Raw genomic sequence first — 17,884 nt, 5'->3', positions numbered from 1 at the left:
TTCCCGCAATATAACATCTGCGAAATATGTGTATGTGAGCACTAAAGTTCCTTATGTGGAGATGGGAGAAACTTCCAGAAGGACAGCCATCACTTCAGCACTCTACCAATCAGGCCTTTATGGTAGAGTAGCCAGACGGAAGCCACTCCTCATTAAAAAGCATATGACAGCCCGCTTCGAGTTTCCCAAAAAGCATCTAAAGTACTGAGTAAAGGGTACTTATGTAAATGTAGTATTTCAAACTGTTTTATTTTTATAAATTTGCCAAAATTTCTACAAACATATTTTTGCTTTGTCATTATGGGGTACTGTGTATAGATTGAGGAAAAAAACAATTGATTCAATTTTAGAATAAGGCTATAACCTAAAAAAAGGTGGAAAAAGTCAAGGTGTCTGAATACTTTCCGAAGGCACTGTATATGTACAGTACAGTACATTCTGAAGCTACCTCAATTACCTTTTATCCCTGAACATCGTCTCGGTACTGGTACTCCCTGTATATAGCCATGATATCTTCTACTTCCTATATATAGCCATGTTATGTTTACTCTTTTTTCGTATTTGTTATTCATTGTGTATTTATTCCTCGTGTCACTATTTTTATTTAAAAAAAATCTTGTCTTTAACTCTGCATTGTTGGAAATGGACCAGTAAGTAAGCATTTCATTGGTAGTCTACACCTGTTGTCTACGATGCGTGTGACAAATACAATTTGATTTTAGTATACCATGGCCCACGGTTACCACACAGAGTAAATAAAGTTGATTTGTTTCTATATTACAGAAACATTCTAAGAGAAGATCCTTTAGTGCCTGAGAGCACATCATTGGGAAAAGAGAGTGAATTTACTTGAGACCCTAGCTCCAGGGGTGTTGTTGTTTGCTGGTGTAGCGAGCAGAGAGCGCTCCTAACACAGACCATTACTCCGGTAAAAGTGTGCTGTGGTGACAAAAAAAATGTCAACTATCAGTTCCACCCCATTCCTTACTGTGTGCTCCAATCTGAGATGTTAGAGAAGATGCGTGAAAACAAACATTGTTCTCCTGTCAGCGGCTCTGATGGAACATACAGTGCCAGGGAAATACTTTTGCAGAGCTCGCTCCAACTCTCTAACACCACGCCAGCCTGAATAGGAGGGATGGAATGGATATTCACAGACATAATGACCATCATAATGCTTGTAGGGTAAGATGTAAAGGATGACGATAACTTTGGAAAGGGGTGAATGTGGCTATTTGTTGATAGCAAGAACATTTGGAGTAATGCTATGTTCCTAAGTCTATACTTGTCTGCAGGCGTGTCATTTCTTAATCAACACTGTTCAAGTCCAGAGGACCCAGAGGCTACTTTTGATGTGGAAAGACACTGAGAAACATAAATAATAATAAGATGTACAACATGAGTACAATAGCCAACAGATATTTCCCATGATCTCACATCCATAAAAACGGTTCAACGTCCATAAAAGTGGTTAGTCAGACAATCATTAAACATTTTTCCATAATTGTAAAAAGCAATAAAGCATACTTTCAAATATAAAAACTCTAGATTGATTTGTAGATACAAATATAAATACATGTACTATAAAATTAAATAAATAAAATGGGTAAAATAAATAATTAAATAAATTAACACATGCAACAATAAATAAATACATTAATACGTAAATAAATGAATACATTATCGAATGAATTAGTAAACCAACTGTTGCCTACATGGTATGATGATAGTTTTTGTGTTGTTCTCATTGACTGGGGGGTTGTGTAGTCCACAAGCTTATACTCCTAATAATCAGCCATTCTTTCTGACTGGCAGTCACCACAATACGAACACACTCAATGGCAAAGGCAATCTTGTGGTCCACGTCTTGAACGTCTATGTTGCCATTTTTAAACTCCCCTAACGTGATGTAGGAAGAACACTGCCTTCCTCGCTTTGTCCCCACCAGCTTCTCTCCTACTTCCAGAGCTCCATGGTGCAGGATATCATTCTGACGATCGTCCGTTCCTGTCAAGATTTTGATTTTGCTTATTTTAGTTGATTTGTTAAATACTATGACAAAGAAGTCTCCGGTAGAGGGGGGTTTCCCCCAAAAGTATTCGTCCACACTGCTATAAGCCTTGGTGGCGTCATAGTTTTCAAATACATTAATGTTTGTGTACAGGCTGGCAGGAGGGTTGTCAGGGATATCAATAGAGTCCTCTTCAAAGTCATCATCCTTCAACTTGTTCTCTGCTCCCTTATATGAGGAGTAGTAGCCCATGTGCTGGAACAGAGAGGGCTTGAAGCGGATCACATCTTTCTGGGCCAACAGGCCCCGGAAGTGAATAAGGAGCCAGTCGCAAGGCATCTCCTGGTAGAACATGAGCAGGAAGTGGGCCAGGCGCGGAAGGTCTCTTGAGTGGTAGAGCTTCCCTATGTAGCCAAGCTTGGAGAATTCCAGCATCACCCAGTAGGAGCCTTCCCTGGAGGTGACCACCTTCTTCAGGGATGTCAGGAAGTTCCGTGAGCAGAGCACATCGTCCTCCAGCATCATGTAAAAATCTGAGAGGTTGGTGCAGAAGTTGAGGAGGAAGGCGTAGTCCACGTTCTGCTTGGAGCGGAAGCGTACCCTGTCCTCTGGGTCGTCGTAGTTCCTTTTCAGCCCATCCAGTGATGGGTAGTACTCTTCAGGGGCATGGATCACTAGGAGATGTCCAGCGATGATGTGGTGGGCAAACTTCCTGGAGATGTCCTGCACCAGGTTTTCACACCAGGCCAGGTCAAAGTCCGCCAGGTGAACCACCACCACAATCTCTTTCAGCTCCTCATAACTGGACTGGTCGAAAATGGATTTGATCGTCTCCATGAGGTAATTCCCTCTTTTTCTTTTGACGGACGACAGTCCAATGGTTAGATATTCTGTAAACGAAAACATAAATATTATTTCGCTGTGCATTAAAAGATGACTTCAATTTTTTTACAACTGCCTTCGGGATACAAACATTTTAGAACCCGAAAATGTATGAATGTATTGTATTAATGAATGTATGACTCAATTATTTAAACAAGTTTTTACAATGTATTTCTCGTGTCTAATTTGACATTGTTAATAGAACAATATTGCATGACAGCCAATGAATGACACACTACATGCTATGCCACATCCTATGATACACTCACTCTTTCGAGGCAATGGGGTTCCGGCGAGGTAACGATATGTGACGTTTATGGTTCCAGAGAAATTTGTGAGCTCTCTAAAGGTGTGAACATATCTCTCAGAGTTTGAAGGATGCATGGACGTTTCTCTCAGTTGCCTTTTGTCCTCCTCCTGCAACGCAGAACAAAGACGACAGATCGGATGAGATGAGACGACTTCACATTGTGAATGCCAAAACAAACCAAAGTCTCATCTCATATCTCTGTTGGTCAGGGCCTGTAAGTAAGCGTTTCACTGTGAGGTCTACAAATAAACTTTGACTTGATTTGATCCCAGTTACTGTACAAACAAACGCAGCAAAGTCAATTCATCTCCTTGGAACATTTCTCACATTTCTAAGACCATTGATATTAATATTGACATTGCCAATATCTTACTTCGTGAGAGCACCAGATCATTGAAAATATGCACCCCCCCATAATTTAAATAACAAATACAGATCATGTGTTATGATCACCAAGATTTGATGGAATCATGAATAAGAAATAAATCATTTGGCTCTGAAAACAAGAAACTATAAAGAGGGACAACATGGTTAAATACAAGAGTAAACTCTTGGATGAAAATTATGCTGTTTGATTTAAGAGGAGGGGGATGGTACAACAGGCCCGTACACCACAAAATACAATTCAGTCAGATGTTGTCCTACCTAAAAAAGTGGACTAATGCGGATACTATTCTATGCCATTAGTAGTGGAAATCTGCATTTCTCAATTCTAAATATATGTGAAAGACAGGCACCATCTAATTCCAAGTTTTTAGATGGTTTCTCCACATATTTGAGGTTGGATGACTTAAAAGAGGCATTCGGCAGTTGCTACATCCATTTTTGGACTTATAAATGAATGATATCTACCTATTGATTCTTAAAGAAAACAACCTACTAATGGCTCATCATTAACTTAGTTTAACTGTCGTACCCCATCAGAACCAACAATAAAGCCTCTTTTACGCCAATGTTTGTAAACAAGTATAAGTAAAAAAATATATATATATAAACCCTCAGAACATGGTTAAAACTATACTTATGGATGGTCAGTCCTTGCATCCATATCTCTGTCAATGAATTTGAGAGTGGTTACATTACTCCAGCCCCATCCCTCAGCTTTTTACCAAAACAGGGGCGGGGGTTACACTTTGTTACTGTTTCAATTGCGTATTGCCCCTTTAAGTGAATGATATGGCATCCATATTAGGAATTTGTCAGTTATCAGACAAAACGTTCTAATCTGGATGCCGTAGATAAAGACTCACCAGCACATACCCATCCTCAATGTACAGATTGAGGAAGAGTAGACATGTGATCAGGAACCCCAGGAAGGGGATGGTGGAGCGTTTATGGAAACACCTCATCTTGTCCAAGGACTTCCACACCAGCCTCATGATGGAGACACTCTCACTGGGATCTGCAGGGAAACACAGGTGGAAAGGTACATTATCAAGCTGTGTAGCAACAAGTTGAGATGGAACATATAGTTCATGAGACGGGCTCGGCCTATAGACTGCCATCAGGTGTAGGGGTTATGAATCATTTTCTTTCAAGCATCACCTTGTACTGCAATCAGATTAGTTCCACTCTTCCTGATCATAGTGCATAGTGGGAAAATGCTATTTTCAAAATAACATGGTACTTGCAAAAAAAAAAATATTATAGTGGAATACAACAAGTACCACCAGAGATAGATCAGAGAATACAAAGATTAACACGCAAAGAAATAGACAATTATAATTTATAGACTGCAATTGGGCATCAGCTAACTCTTTTCTGCCACTGCTACAAAGCCCCAGAGATGCTTAATGGAATACAAACTAGCTCTAAGCTTAGTTCAATACTCACACACACATCGAGCACCGGGAGCCTGCCTCACCTGGGAAAGGGCTGGTCAATACCTCTCTGTTCTGGATCTACACACACATCCTGTCTCTTTATAGGCTATTTATTCAATCATCAGTGGTATTGGTTATGCATATGCTGTTGATGCTTTTGCACTTTTGCATAATTATGGGTTACAGAGCTGAAAACTTTTGAAAAGACAACTCCCCTTTCATTGCAACATTGGTATATGTCCACATGTACTGTAAAAGCCAACTGTGAAGGTATATAAAAAGGGAAATAGAAAATAGGAAAGGTATTAAACAAAATAATATAAAATAATAGGAATTGATGGGACCTTCATCCTAGTCATATGAATTATGACGGTAGCCTCAAGAAACACCTGCCAACAGTAAAATAATAATTTACCAGATGCTCTTATCCAAAGCAACTAGGGTAAAGTGCCTTGCTCAGGGGCACATCAACAGATTTTTCACCTAGTCGGCTTGGTAAAACTCTCAGTTGAGAACTTTCGGTTGCTGGCCCAACACTCTTACCGCTAGACTACCGGCCATCCAGCTTGTTAACTAATCACTAACTAATCAATTAGTTAGTAGCCAAGAGTTCTATTAATATAAAAATATATAATCTTGTCACTTTCAAATCCCTCCCTCCCTATCTCTCAATACAGGTACCTCTGTAGTGTAGATGACTGACATAAGCCGAAAAGCTGCATTGCTGACTGAGACTTTCACAACTCTGCAGCACAGTGGACTCCACACAACAACCTGATAACACAGCTCCTTTATAATTTCATCTCTCTCAAAAACCAACAGCCACGGTAGCCTCCCGAGTGGCGCAGTTGTCTAAGGTACTGACCGGGGGTCCTATAGGGGCAGCGCATAATTGGCCCAGCGTGCTTTACTTCGCTCATGACGCTCAAGCGACTCCTTGTGGCCGGGTGTCGGTCAACGTTGTTTCCTCTGATACATTAGTGCAGCTGGCTTCCAGGTTAAGCGGGTGGTTGTTGAAAAGCACGGTTTGGCGGGTCATGTTTCGGAGGACGCATGACCCGACCTTTGCTTCTCCCTCCCGAGCCCGTTGGGGAGTCGCAGCAATGAGACAAGATCGAAATTGGGGAGAAAAAGGGGGGTAAAAAAAAACAAATAAAATAGTTAGCTATAGCTAAATGTCACACTGGCAAACATTGTGAAGCCTCTTTGAGTCTTTTTTTTGTAAAACTATGTTATTAAGGGAAAGTAAGAAAATAACAGTGGGGAGAGAAAAATATATATGTTTCCTGGGCCACTGCGGACAGAATACTACAATTACACAACTGGGCAATTTTATTTTCTCTGCTTCATGCTGGCTAGGTGGTAAAGTATTCTCTCTCACACATGAGTGCTGGAGTTGGTATCCTCATAATGCAGGTTGGGTCAGTACTGGCTGTTTAACTGCATCCCAAATGGCACCCTATTCCTTATATAGTGCAGTACGTATGGGTGCTTCCGACCGGGCACACAACAGCATTTCAACATGGATGATTGGGTGAAACGTTGATCAATGACATTACAACTTACTGTGTATTCACACACTGAAAAAGACAGCCAAAAGTGAGTTGAATTTCCAATGTGTTATCAATATGCTGTCAACCATCTAACAAACCAAATTCCAATGAAAAACCAATGTCACATTTTTGCTACCCTAATATCTATCAATGCGCTTTCAACAGCACAGCAAAGTTCAAATGGGAATTCAATGTCAGATATGTTGTTTATTTATACAACAGATTCAAGGGTTATCACTGTGCTTTAGTGCTGAGCAATAAACAAATTTTATTTGAATTTTTGGGGGTTATTAACTTCTTGACCATACTTGAGACGCAGACGTCTCAAGTATGCCCCTGGAAATGCAAATGCGCTACGCTAAATGCTAAATGTACTCGTTACAACTCAATCTTTGATCAAAATTCACAAGCAGGGTATGGAATTAAAGCTACACTCGTTGTGAACCTAGCCAGCAAGTCAGATTTTTAAAATGCTTTTCGGCGAAAGCATGAGAAGCTATTATCTGATAGCATGCACCCCCCAAAATGCCAGCACGACACGTAAACAACAGATTTTGCGGTAGCCGGCGCTACCCAAAACGCAGAAATAAAATATAAAACATTCATTACCTTTGACGAGCTTCTTTCTTGGCACTCCTATATGCCCCATAAACATCACTATTGGGTCTTTTTTTCGTTTAAATCGGTCCATATATACCCAAAATAGCTTTGTATGGAAGCTGTGTCATTCAGAAAAAAACATCGTTTTTAAACGCTGCGTAATTTTTTAAAATTAAAAAAGTCGACGATAAACTTTCACAAAACACTTCGAAATCCTTTTGTAATCCAACTTTAGGTATTAGTAAACGTTTATAATCTATCAAAATGATTACAGGGCGATGTATTTTCAATAGGTCTTCGCTTGCAAATCAATGGCTTCTAATGTCTTCATCAACTGCATCCGGGTGAAGACTGGGAAAATGGAGGTCAGATAGATGGATTTTCCAACAATTAATTCAATTGAAAATGAGGACAATGGCGCCATCGTGTGGAATTTGTATGAATTTCAGGCAGGTCGATATTAAATTCTGTTCTCTTTTAACAACTCGTGGAAGTGACTTATGGAAATTATTTTTAGCTTTCAGAGAGCAGTTTTTCTTGCGTTTTTCAACGAAACACACGATCTGTTATAGTCACAGCCGTGATTTAACCAGTTTTATAAACTTCAGAGTGTTTTCTATCCACACATACTAATCATATGCATATACTATATTCCTGGCATGAGTAGCAGGACGCTGAAAAGTTGCGCGATTTTTAACAGAATTTTCGAAAAAGGAGGGGGTATAAGTAAGAGGTTTTTAAACAACTTATTAAACAAACGGCCGCCGTCGTTTTTTTTTTGTGAGCCCAACGCGCTGTATCTCTAGGGTTTGGTTCAGAGCAGAAATGTGGTAATTAACTACAATGAACCTATTCAATGAAATAAAATGTTATTTGTCACATGCTTCGTAAACAGTTGTAGACTAACAGGGAAATGCTTACTCATGGGCCCTTCCCAAAAGTAAAAAGTAAAACACGTAATAATAAATACACAATGAGTAATGTTAACTTATATACCAGTACTGAGTCGATGTGCAGAGGTACGAGATAAATTGGGGTATATATATAAATAGGAATCATACAGTATGTGACGATTTAAAAAAGTTAGTGCAAAAAGGGTCAATGCAGATAGTTAAATAGCTAATCAAATAGCTACTCAGACAAACAATTTAGCAGTCTTATGGCTTGGGGTAGAAGCTTTTCAGGGTCCTGTTGGTTCCAGACTTCGTGTATCGGTATCACTTGCTGTGCGGTAGCAGAGAGAACAGTCTATGACAGATCCTTAGTAATGTGGACACCAAGGAACTTGATGCTCTCGACCAGCTCCACTACAGCCACGTCGATATGAATGGCGGTGGGTTCGACCCTGTTTCCTGTAGTCCACGATCTGCTCCTTTGTCTTGCTGATGTTGTGTGGGGCCACGTAGTTGTGGGTGAAAAGGGAGTACAGGAAGAGACTAAGCACATATCACTGAGGGGCCCCCATGTTGAAGGTCAGCGGAGTGGATGTGATATTGCCTACCCTCACCACCTTGGATCAGAAAGTCCAGGATCCAGTTGCAGAGGGAGGTGTTCAGACTCAGAGCCATTAGCTTAGTGATGAGTTTGGAGGGCACTATGGTGTTGAACGCTGAGATGTAGTCAATGAACAGAATTCTCACATAGGTGTTTCTCTAGTCCAGATGGGAAATGGCAGTGTGGAGTGCAATATAGATTGCATCATCTGTGGATCTGTTGGGGCAGTATTCCGAATTTGAGTGGGTCCTGTGTGTTTGGGATGATGGTGTTGATGTGAGCCATGACCAGCCTTTCATGGCTACAGATTGAGTGCTACGGGGCGATAGCCATTTAGATAGATTACCTTGGCGTTCTTGGGCAAAGGAACTATAGTGGTCTGCCTGAAACATGTACAGACGGTATTACAGACAGGACATGGGAGATGTTGAAAATGTCAATGAAGACACTTGCCAGTTGGGTGTAGCAGATTAGCATCTGGATTAGTGACCCGCTCCTTGAAAGTGGCAGCTCTAGCCTTTAGCTCAGTGCAGATGTTGCCTGTAATCCATAGCTTCTGGTTGGGATATGTACATACAGTCTCTGTGGGGACGACGTCGTCGATGCACTTATTTTATGAAGCCGGTAACTGATGTTGTGAACTCCTTAATGCCATCGGATGAATCCCAAATCATATTCTAGTCTGCGCTAGCAAAACAGTCCTGTAGCTTAGCATCTGCTTCTTCTGACCATTTCTGCATTGAGCTTGTCACTGGTACTTCTTGTTTGAGTTTTGATGGTAAGCAGGAATTAGGTGGATAAAGTTATGGTCAGATTAGCCAAATGGAAGGCGAGGGAGAGCTATTTTGCGTTTCTGTGTGTACAGTTAAGGTAAACTATATTTTTTTCACCTGTAGTTGCACACGTGACATGCTGGTAGAAATTAGGTAGACATATTCCTGCATTCACCGGCCATTAGGAGAGCCACCTCTGGAAGAGCATTTTCTTGTTTGCTTATGGCCCTTTACAGCTTGTTGCATGCGGTCTTATTGCCAGCAACTGTTTGTGGTAGTAAATAGACAGCTACGAAAAATATAGATCATAATGTTATCTCCGGCTCGGATACACTTACGCCTTCAAAGTTAGGTTAGATACACACAGACCGTATAGACCGAACGAGTGAGGGTTAGAGACAGTTTGTGAAAGTACAGTATGTATGCCTTATGTACTTTGAAGAACTAGCTAAATTATTTTGTCAGGCAGCTCCGCAGCATACTTAGCCAGGCTAGCCTAGCTAAATAGGATGACTAAAGACAGTACAATATGGGGAGCACAGAAATTATGTTGGATGGTCTGGTTGGCTGGCTGCTACTGCCTGAGCAGTCTGTGTGTATCTAACCTAGCATAGCAGGCAGTGTACCCATCTCTGCCGAGCCGGAAAAAACAGGCTCAATGTGTTGTTAATTGCCCCAGAAAACATGTATCTTGTTTGCAACAACTGCAATACAATACAAAGTGTTATGTTTGGGGCAAATCCAATACAACACATCACTGAGTACTGTACCCCTCTCCATATTTTCAAGCATAGTGGTGACTACATCATGTTATGGGTATTCTTGCAATCATTAACCTTTCTGGGAACAGGGGCAGTATTGAGTAGTTTGGATGAATAAGGTGCCCTATGTAAACTGCCTGTTACTCAGGTCCAGAAGCTAGGATCTGCATATGCATGGGAGTAGTGGATAGAAAACACTCTGAAGTTTCCAGAACTGTTAAAATAATGTCTGTGAGTATACCAGAACTGATATGGCAGGCGGAAACCTGAGGAAAATCCATCCAAGAAAAGCTATTATTTTGAAATGGCTGTTTTTCCATCGAAAGCCTATCCACCATACAAAGAGTTATGACCCAGTTCACAATCCCTATGGCTTCCACTACATGTGGCCAGTCTTTAGGTATTGTTTCAGGCTTTTACTCTGAAAAATGAGGGAGAATCACCACTTTCAATGAGTGGACAGTGGAAATTTCCAGAGATGTTTTCTGCGCATGACCGGGAGTGGGCATTCTTGTTTTTCCTTTTCTATTGATGGAGATATTGTCCGGTTGAAATATTATCGATTATTTATGACAAAAACAACCTGAGGATTGATTATGAACATCGTTTGACATGTTTCTACAAACTTTTATGGTACTTTTTGGATTTTTTGTCTGCTTGCTGTGACCGCGCTTTGTGCCAATGGAATACTGAACAAAACACACCAACAAAATTGAGGTTTTTGGACATAAAGAGGGACTTTATCGAACAAAACAAACATTTATTGTGTAACATGGAGTCTTGTGAGTGCAACCATATGAAGATCATCAAAGGTAAGTGATAAATCTTATCGCTATTTCTGACTTTTGTTACTCCTATACTTGGCTGGTTACTGTTTGTAATGTTTTGTTTGCTGGGCGCTGTCCTCAGATAATCGCATGCTATGCTTTCGGAACATCTATCCCTAATATTAAGGATGAGACCAAATCTACACTGGAGTTCCTTACCAAGTGAATGTAGCCAAGTTACAGTTAAACTTAAATCTGCTTGAAAATCTATGGTTTTCTAGCAATGATCAACAACAGAGCTTGAAGAATTTTGAAAAGAAAATTTGGCAAATGTTGCACAATCCAGGTGTGAAAAGACTTACCCAGAAAGACTTGCAGCTGTAATCACTGCCAAAGGTGATTCTAACCTCAGGGGGTTGAATAATTATCTAATCAATATATATATATTTGTTTTTTATTTTAACACACTGACATTATCGCCTACTTACTAACGTAATTAATTAATTATATAGATAGTAGGGGCCAGTGTGTTTTAATGGGCTACTGGCAGTCAGTCACTCCCTCAGTCCTCCTATCTCCCTGCTGTAACATTGCAGGAGGACACGTCAGACTTCTTCAGTGGGTGCTGTTAAAGACCCACTGTGTAAATTGAACCTAAGAAACCGCACCACTGCCACCCTGTAGCGGTCACTCAAATCAGTTTGAAATGGTTTAATAGCTACCTATGAAAGTCTGCTACTGTACCTATTACTTATGGAAGTGAAACAAAATGTGAATTCCACAAGGCTCCACTCCTCTGAACTTACCTCACTGGAATACAATGATATATTCAAGATACCACCACACAGAATTGGTAAGCTGTCAAAGCAAAAGTGAAATATCTCCTGCATTTGACAAGCTCAGGCAATAAAATAATCAAGAATAGCGACCTTTTCAAAGTGTTTGTGTACAGTACTATCAACATAATTCATTCATTCCTTTAGTAGACAGGGTACCGGCAGCAGGGCACTGAGGAAGATGGAATAACGAAGTGAATATTTGAAAATGAAATGTTGTCCTCTGGGAGTGTGGAAACAACCTTGGAGTCTCTCGATGTGTTAAGTTAAAAAAAAATAAACCCTTAACAAACACTTTTCTTTCGGGTCTAAATCACTTTAAACTCTCCAATTTAGCGACACTTCATTTAAAAAAACGAGGCGCGCCTCGTGTAATGGGAAAATCGGAATGGAAAACTCATTGTGAATGAGAAAGGGGAACATACATTTTAATAAAATGGGCAGCAAAAAGCAGTTCTCCCACATTTGATCTTGTTATCTGTTTGACATTATTTCCCCTGGGTATCCTGCACAGACGTACAGTTCTGCACAAATAATCAATTAAGCCTGCAGATTTGCAGGGATTCAGCAGTTGCTTTGTGTCAGGCCTTCAGCCAGTTTCTTTCAAGAGGAAAACACCGGAGGCTGCTGTTGATAACAAAATTGTAATGTAGCGAGGAATAATAACTCCCTTCATTATGAAGTGATTTTTAAAATGTATTTAAACAAATTAAAATTGGTAAAACAGTTGACTAATTCCTGCATTCTTATGTAATTTGTCACACAATGAGAATCTATCATCTACAAAGACTTAATGGACTGTCAGATATAGACCTCTTTTGTAAAGATGCTGAATTATCAACATAGGCAGCATACCGAAGAGGATTACTATTGGTACCTTATCCCTCTTTAGAGCGGTAAATGAAAAAGTTTAAAGCAACTTCATCATGCAACAAGGCTACAATTGTCAAGGCTGCAACATTGTCAATCATGTTCCCTACCCTGAGAGGACACAACTCCTGTTCTACCAACTTGTATTCCACTAACTCATACTAAAACTACAGGCACAGCTCCAATGATTCTGCACCCCTCTTGTTTGCTGCTCAGTCCGTCTGCACATGGATTTGTGCTCACTTAGCTGCCAACACCTTATCAGATCTGGTCATCGTCACCGGGCCAGACGCTGTGTTCTACCGGTAGCAGGTTACGACAGGCTGGCTGGCTGTGTGGAGCTCCAGAGGTTGGACAGCGGTGCCAAGGTTTAAATAGATATGCACACACACTCCCCTCCTGCTCCAGGCCTATCACCGCTGTCAGCAGTCTGAGTGTGTTTCCCCTTGGACACACTGTTTGTGTGTGTGTTTGCGCACTGTGTGTGTATTCCCCCCTGACTCGCTGTCCAAGCTGGTCCTCGCCGCCACCACCGCCTCATGGGAGCCAATGAGGCAGTGGTGCAGCTCCAGGTGTTCTCCCATAATGGCCTGGTGGAGTGCCTCGCGAGAAGCAACCCCTTGGAACAGGAAATAACATAACCGCTGCCTCTTACATATCCCTATGCCTCCCTATGTCTGCCAGAAGTCCATAGTGTTTTGGATGCTTACAACTCAACAGTGCTGCTGCCTATTTTTTTTATGATTTCCAAGGAAGGACACTATGTTTAATCTAAGTCCAGCGTAATTTGGATCCACGTACAAAGCCCTAAAATTAATTCCCATTCGTTACCACCATGGCCTTTTCATGCAAGGACCAGGTGTTCTTGCACAGGTGTTCTAGCTTCTAGAATAGGTTCCTCATAAAATATTGAACATGTGTCGCTCATTGATGCTAGCTTCAGAGCAATCAGGCTTCAAACACTAGGAACAAATGGCAGTCCTCTGGCTGCAGTACAAGCACTCCTGATAGCTCGGTGCTAGCCATGATTGAAATGCGATCGTAAGGAGGGTTGTTCAACATTGGATTGGTCTGTATTTTTTCTATTTGGCCGGGGACAGAGCTAAAAGGTTGTATCATATATTTTCAAGGCCACCAAATGGAGGCATGCCAAGCCTGGACAACTGAACAACTGATAATTAACTGCCTGTATCACTGTGATGTTGGATTTGATAGGGAGATTGCCTTTCTCATTTTGACCGCATTGATATCAATGAGAGAGAGAACAGTGATCTGTCGACATACATTTGTTACATCACAGTGGCCAGTTGAAAGTGGATATGAGTTTCACTGTATGGGCAGGGTCTGATCAAACAAAGGAGCAACACCAAAGTGTCTCTGTGATGGGGGCGATGTGCGATGAATGCTACTATGAATTGGGAGCCAGGCTGCTTCCAGAATGTTATCTCGATATTTACCTTTAGGGTCAGAGAGAAAGATGAAAGGCTTTGTGGTTCCATCAGTGGCAAGCATAATGAAGACAGGAGGCGTGAGAAATGATTCATGTGTGAGTGAGCCTCTCTCAGGCCATTCTCAGCAGTTAGCATTCTGACCCAGATTAGCTCTCGACCAGAGGCCCACTGGAGAGAGCTGGAGATGGAGGGCCGCGATTTGTCTGGCTCATTTCCACTAGATAACACACCGGACATGTTGTACTAGACACACAGACATACACACGCACAAATGGAGTCACACACATGCACACACACTGTTTCTGTTACAACACTATCTTTGGCGTCAGACCAATTTGATACTGTTAGAAACAGACTGTGGCACAAATTATGCCGTAGCATTAGAGTACCACATGGTTAAATTAACATATTCTGAAGTAATTATCTAGTGTCAAAATACTCTGTTAATTCATCGCCGTTGGTGGGCTACAGTACATTCAGCCCATGGCTAACCTGCATGTTGAGCAACCCTGCTACTGCACACTGATTCTCCCACCTTGCCCTTTGTGTATGACGTCACATGTCATCAACATATGCCGCGGCTACCCTGGAGCAATAAACCAGAACCAGAGGCCCCATGTGCATTCTCTCCTCTCCTCAGACAACTGTCAGCAAGCCCACTCTATCTTTCTGTTCTGGGCGAGAGAAAAAAGCCATGAGGAGATGATAGAAAAAGAGAGAGAATTCTCTCTCTCTTCGTCAGTTAGGGAGAAGGGAGTTGGGAGGTAGACAGGGGACTTGCCTTGAAAGCTCTTAAAAAGCCAACTTCACCTCCTGGTCAAATCTGTGAAATGAGAAAATGGCTGAAGGGGCAAGGGTCTTGTGGAAGATAGTGCATTCTCATGTTATCTCCTCCTCACACATTGAGTGCAGGGGGGACAGGGCACTGGCAGGCTATTCAAAGGGCTCCGTCTCTCCGTGGTGTTGAAATGAGAGACCAGAGAGAGACAATAAGATGGCCCAGTTTCCCACCAGTCTGAGAAGAGAGAAACGAACACACACACAGAGAAGAAGTGCTCTTAGGAAATGAGCCTCTAGGATGAAGAAAGTAGACAACCACAGAGATGAATAGTGTTCATTTCATTGGGTTTAGTACATGAAGGAAAAGTACTGTAACAAATTGACAGGACTGAACAAGTGAGGAGCAGATAGATACTGAATAACTGTGCCATTCCATTAAACTGTATATTTTAATTTGTGTACATAATGCAAAAAATGTCAATGTTATGTTTTACTAGCACAACCCTAAAACACCTCACTAAACATAAAAGCCCAAGCATCAAACGATTGAGTCCTCACAAGCCATAATATCAAACTTTACATAAGTAGACGCAACACAAATGAAGATACAGTATAATACCGTTCTTTCCGTAAAGAAATTCTGACAAACCATGATATCAAACTACTGTAGACATAAGAAAGTAAGATACCAGTAGCCTACCTTAGTGAAAAATGTCCATTCTTCCGAGTGGACTAAAGCATCCTAAACAGCAGTATCTTCTGACAGCCGTCTCGGAAAGACAGTATACTGTACATCTCTTCCATAGCTAGACTGACTTATGGAGAGTATCCCATAAACCTGCATCCAGCATCTACCCAGTCTTCATTCAGCATTAATAATTGATGAGGCTGGATCACTAAAAAAACATTTAACGCCAATATCCCTGACCAGGCAATCCAACACTATTGTAGTTGAGCCACAATTTTTGAATTGTGCATTTCATTGAGGATAACGTTCTTGTTAATAAGTAATATATGATACATATTACATATCATACATATTACATTTCATTGAGGATAACGTTCTTGTTAGTAAGTAATATGTGATACATGTGGAATATTACTATTCCTTCAGCTATGATGAAGGGTCACTTAGAAATGTCCCTGTTTTTGAAAGAAATCACAATATTTTTTGTCCATTAAAATAACATCAAATTGATCAGAAATACAGTGTAGAGTTCCTCTGTCCAGTGTCTGTGCTCTTTTGCACATCTTTTCTTTTTATTAGCCATTCTGAGATATGGCATTTTCTTTGCAACTCTGCCAAGAAGGCCAGCATCCCGGAGTCGCCTTTTCACTGTTGATGTTGAGACTGGTGTTTTGCACATACTATTTAATGAAGCTGCCAATTGAGGACTTGTGAGGCATCTGTTTCTCAAACTAGACACTCTAATGTACTTGTACTCTTGCTCAGTTGTGCACCGGGCCCCCCCACTCTTTATATTCTGGTTAGAGCCTGTTTGCGCTGTTCTGTGAAGAGAGTAGTACAGTGTTGAACGAGATCTTCAGTTTCTTGGTAATTTCTCGCATGGAAAAGCCTTCATTTCTCAGAACAAGAATAGACTGACGAGTTTCAGAAGAAAGTGCTTTGGTTCTGGCCATTTTGAGCCTGTAATCGAACCCACAAATGCTGATGCTCCAGATACTCAACTAGTCTAAAGAAGGCCTGTTTTATTGCTTAGCTGTGCTAACATAATTGCAAATTGGTTTTCTAATTATCAATTAGCCTATAAAAATTATAAACTTGGATTAGCTAACACAACATGCCATTGGAACACAGGAGTGAAAATTGCTGATAATGGGCCTCTGTACGCCTATGTCACGTACACTCCCTCTCCTGCCTCTAGGTCATCATGCTGCTGATTATCCGGCACACCTGTCACCATCGTCAAGCACACCAGTGCCTCATGACACTCACCTGGACTCCATCACCTCCTTGATTATCTTCCCTATTTCTGTCACTCCCCTTGGTTCTTTCATCAGGTATTTTTTTGACTGTTTCATGTCGGTGCGTTGTGTTTCGTGTTTATTGTTTTGTTTATTTATTAAAACACTCACTCCCTGTACTTGCTTCCCGACTCTCAGCGCACTCATTGTAGCCTATGTAGATATTCCATTAAAAATCACCTGTTTCCAGCAACAGTCATTTACAACATTAACAATGTCTACACTGTATTTCTGATTAATTTTATGTTATTTTAATGAACAAAAATGTGATTTTCATTCAAAAACAAGGACATTTCTAATTGACCCCAAACTTTTGAACGGTAGTGAATATATACTATCAGTCAATTGTTTGGACACACCTACTCATTCAAGGGTTTTTCTTTATTTTTTACTATTTTCTACATTGTAGAATAATAGTGAAGACATAAAAGGAATAATTTAGTAACCAAAATAATAATAACAAATCTAAATATATTTAATATTTGAGATTCTTCAAAGTAGCCACTCTTTGCCTTGCTGACAGCTTTGCACACTCTCAACCAGATTCATGAAGTAGTCACCTGAAATGCATTTCAATTAACAGGTGTGCACATCCACATTATGGCAACAGTTCAGAAATATCAAACAGAACAACAGTCCATGATTACTTTAAGACATGAACGTCAGTCAATGTGAAACATTTCAAGAATTATGAAAGTTATTTCAAGTGCTGTCGCAAAAACCATCAAGCACTATAATGAAACTGTCTCTCATGAAGACCGCCACAGGAAAGGAAGACCCAGAGTTACCTCTAATGCAGAGGACAAGTTCATTACAGTTAACTTCAACTCAGATTGCAGCTCAGCAAATGTGGGAACTCCTTCAAGAGTTTTGATAAAGCATTCCAGGTGAAGCTGGTTGAGTGAATGCCAAGAGTGTGCAAAGCTGTCATCAAGGCAAAGGGTGGCTACTTTGAAGACAATTGTTTGGTTACTACATGATTCCATA

At 40.8% G+C, this 17,884-nt stretch overlaps 1 protein-coding gene across 1 annotated transcript in view; it reads right to left on the bottom strand.

Annotated features, from left to right (window-relative positions):
- Positions 1 to 550: 550 nt before the first annotated feature.
- Positions 551 to 17,884, bottom strand: part of LOC139416468 (alpha-1,3-mannosyl-glycoprotein 4-beta-N-acetylglucosaminyltransferase C-like) — a 189,788-nt gene continuing 172,454 nt past the window's right edge. Inside the window, exons 4-6 of the mRNA XM_071165097.1 lie at positions 4,454 to 4,605; positions 3,163 to 3,310; positions 551 to 2,901 (exon numbers count right to left, since the gene is read on the bottom strand). Coding sequence (XP_071021198.1) covers positions 1,745 to 2,901; positions 3,163 to 3,310; positions 4,454 to 4,582 — 1,434 coding nt within the window. The 5' untranslated portion in view covers positions 4,583 to 4,605 and the 3' untranslated portion in view covers positions 551 to 1,744. The remainder of the gene's footprint in view (positions 2,902 to 3,162; positions 3,311 to 4,453; positions 4,606 to 17,884) is intronic.

This window comes from Oncorhynchus clarkii, chromosome 1 (assembly GCF_045791955.1).
Source record: "Oncorhynchus clarkii lewisi isolate Uvic-CL-2024 chromosome 1, UVic_Ocla_1.0, whole genome shotgun sequence".
Taxonomy (NCBI): Eukaryota; Metazoa; Chordata; class Actinopteri; order Salmoniformes; family Salmonidae; genus Oncorhynchus; species Oncorhynchus clarkii.
The sequence above is the reverse complement of the archived record's forward strand: the minus strand, read 5'-3'. Positions and strand labels throughout refer to the sequence as shown.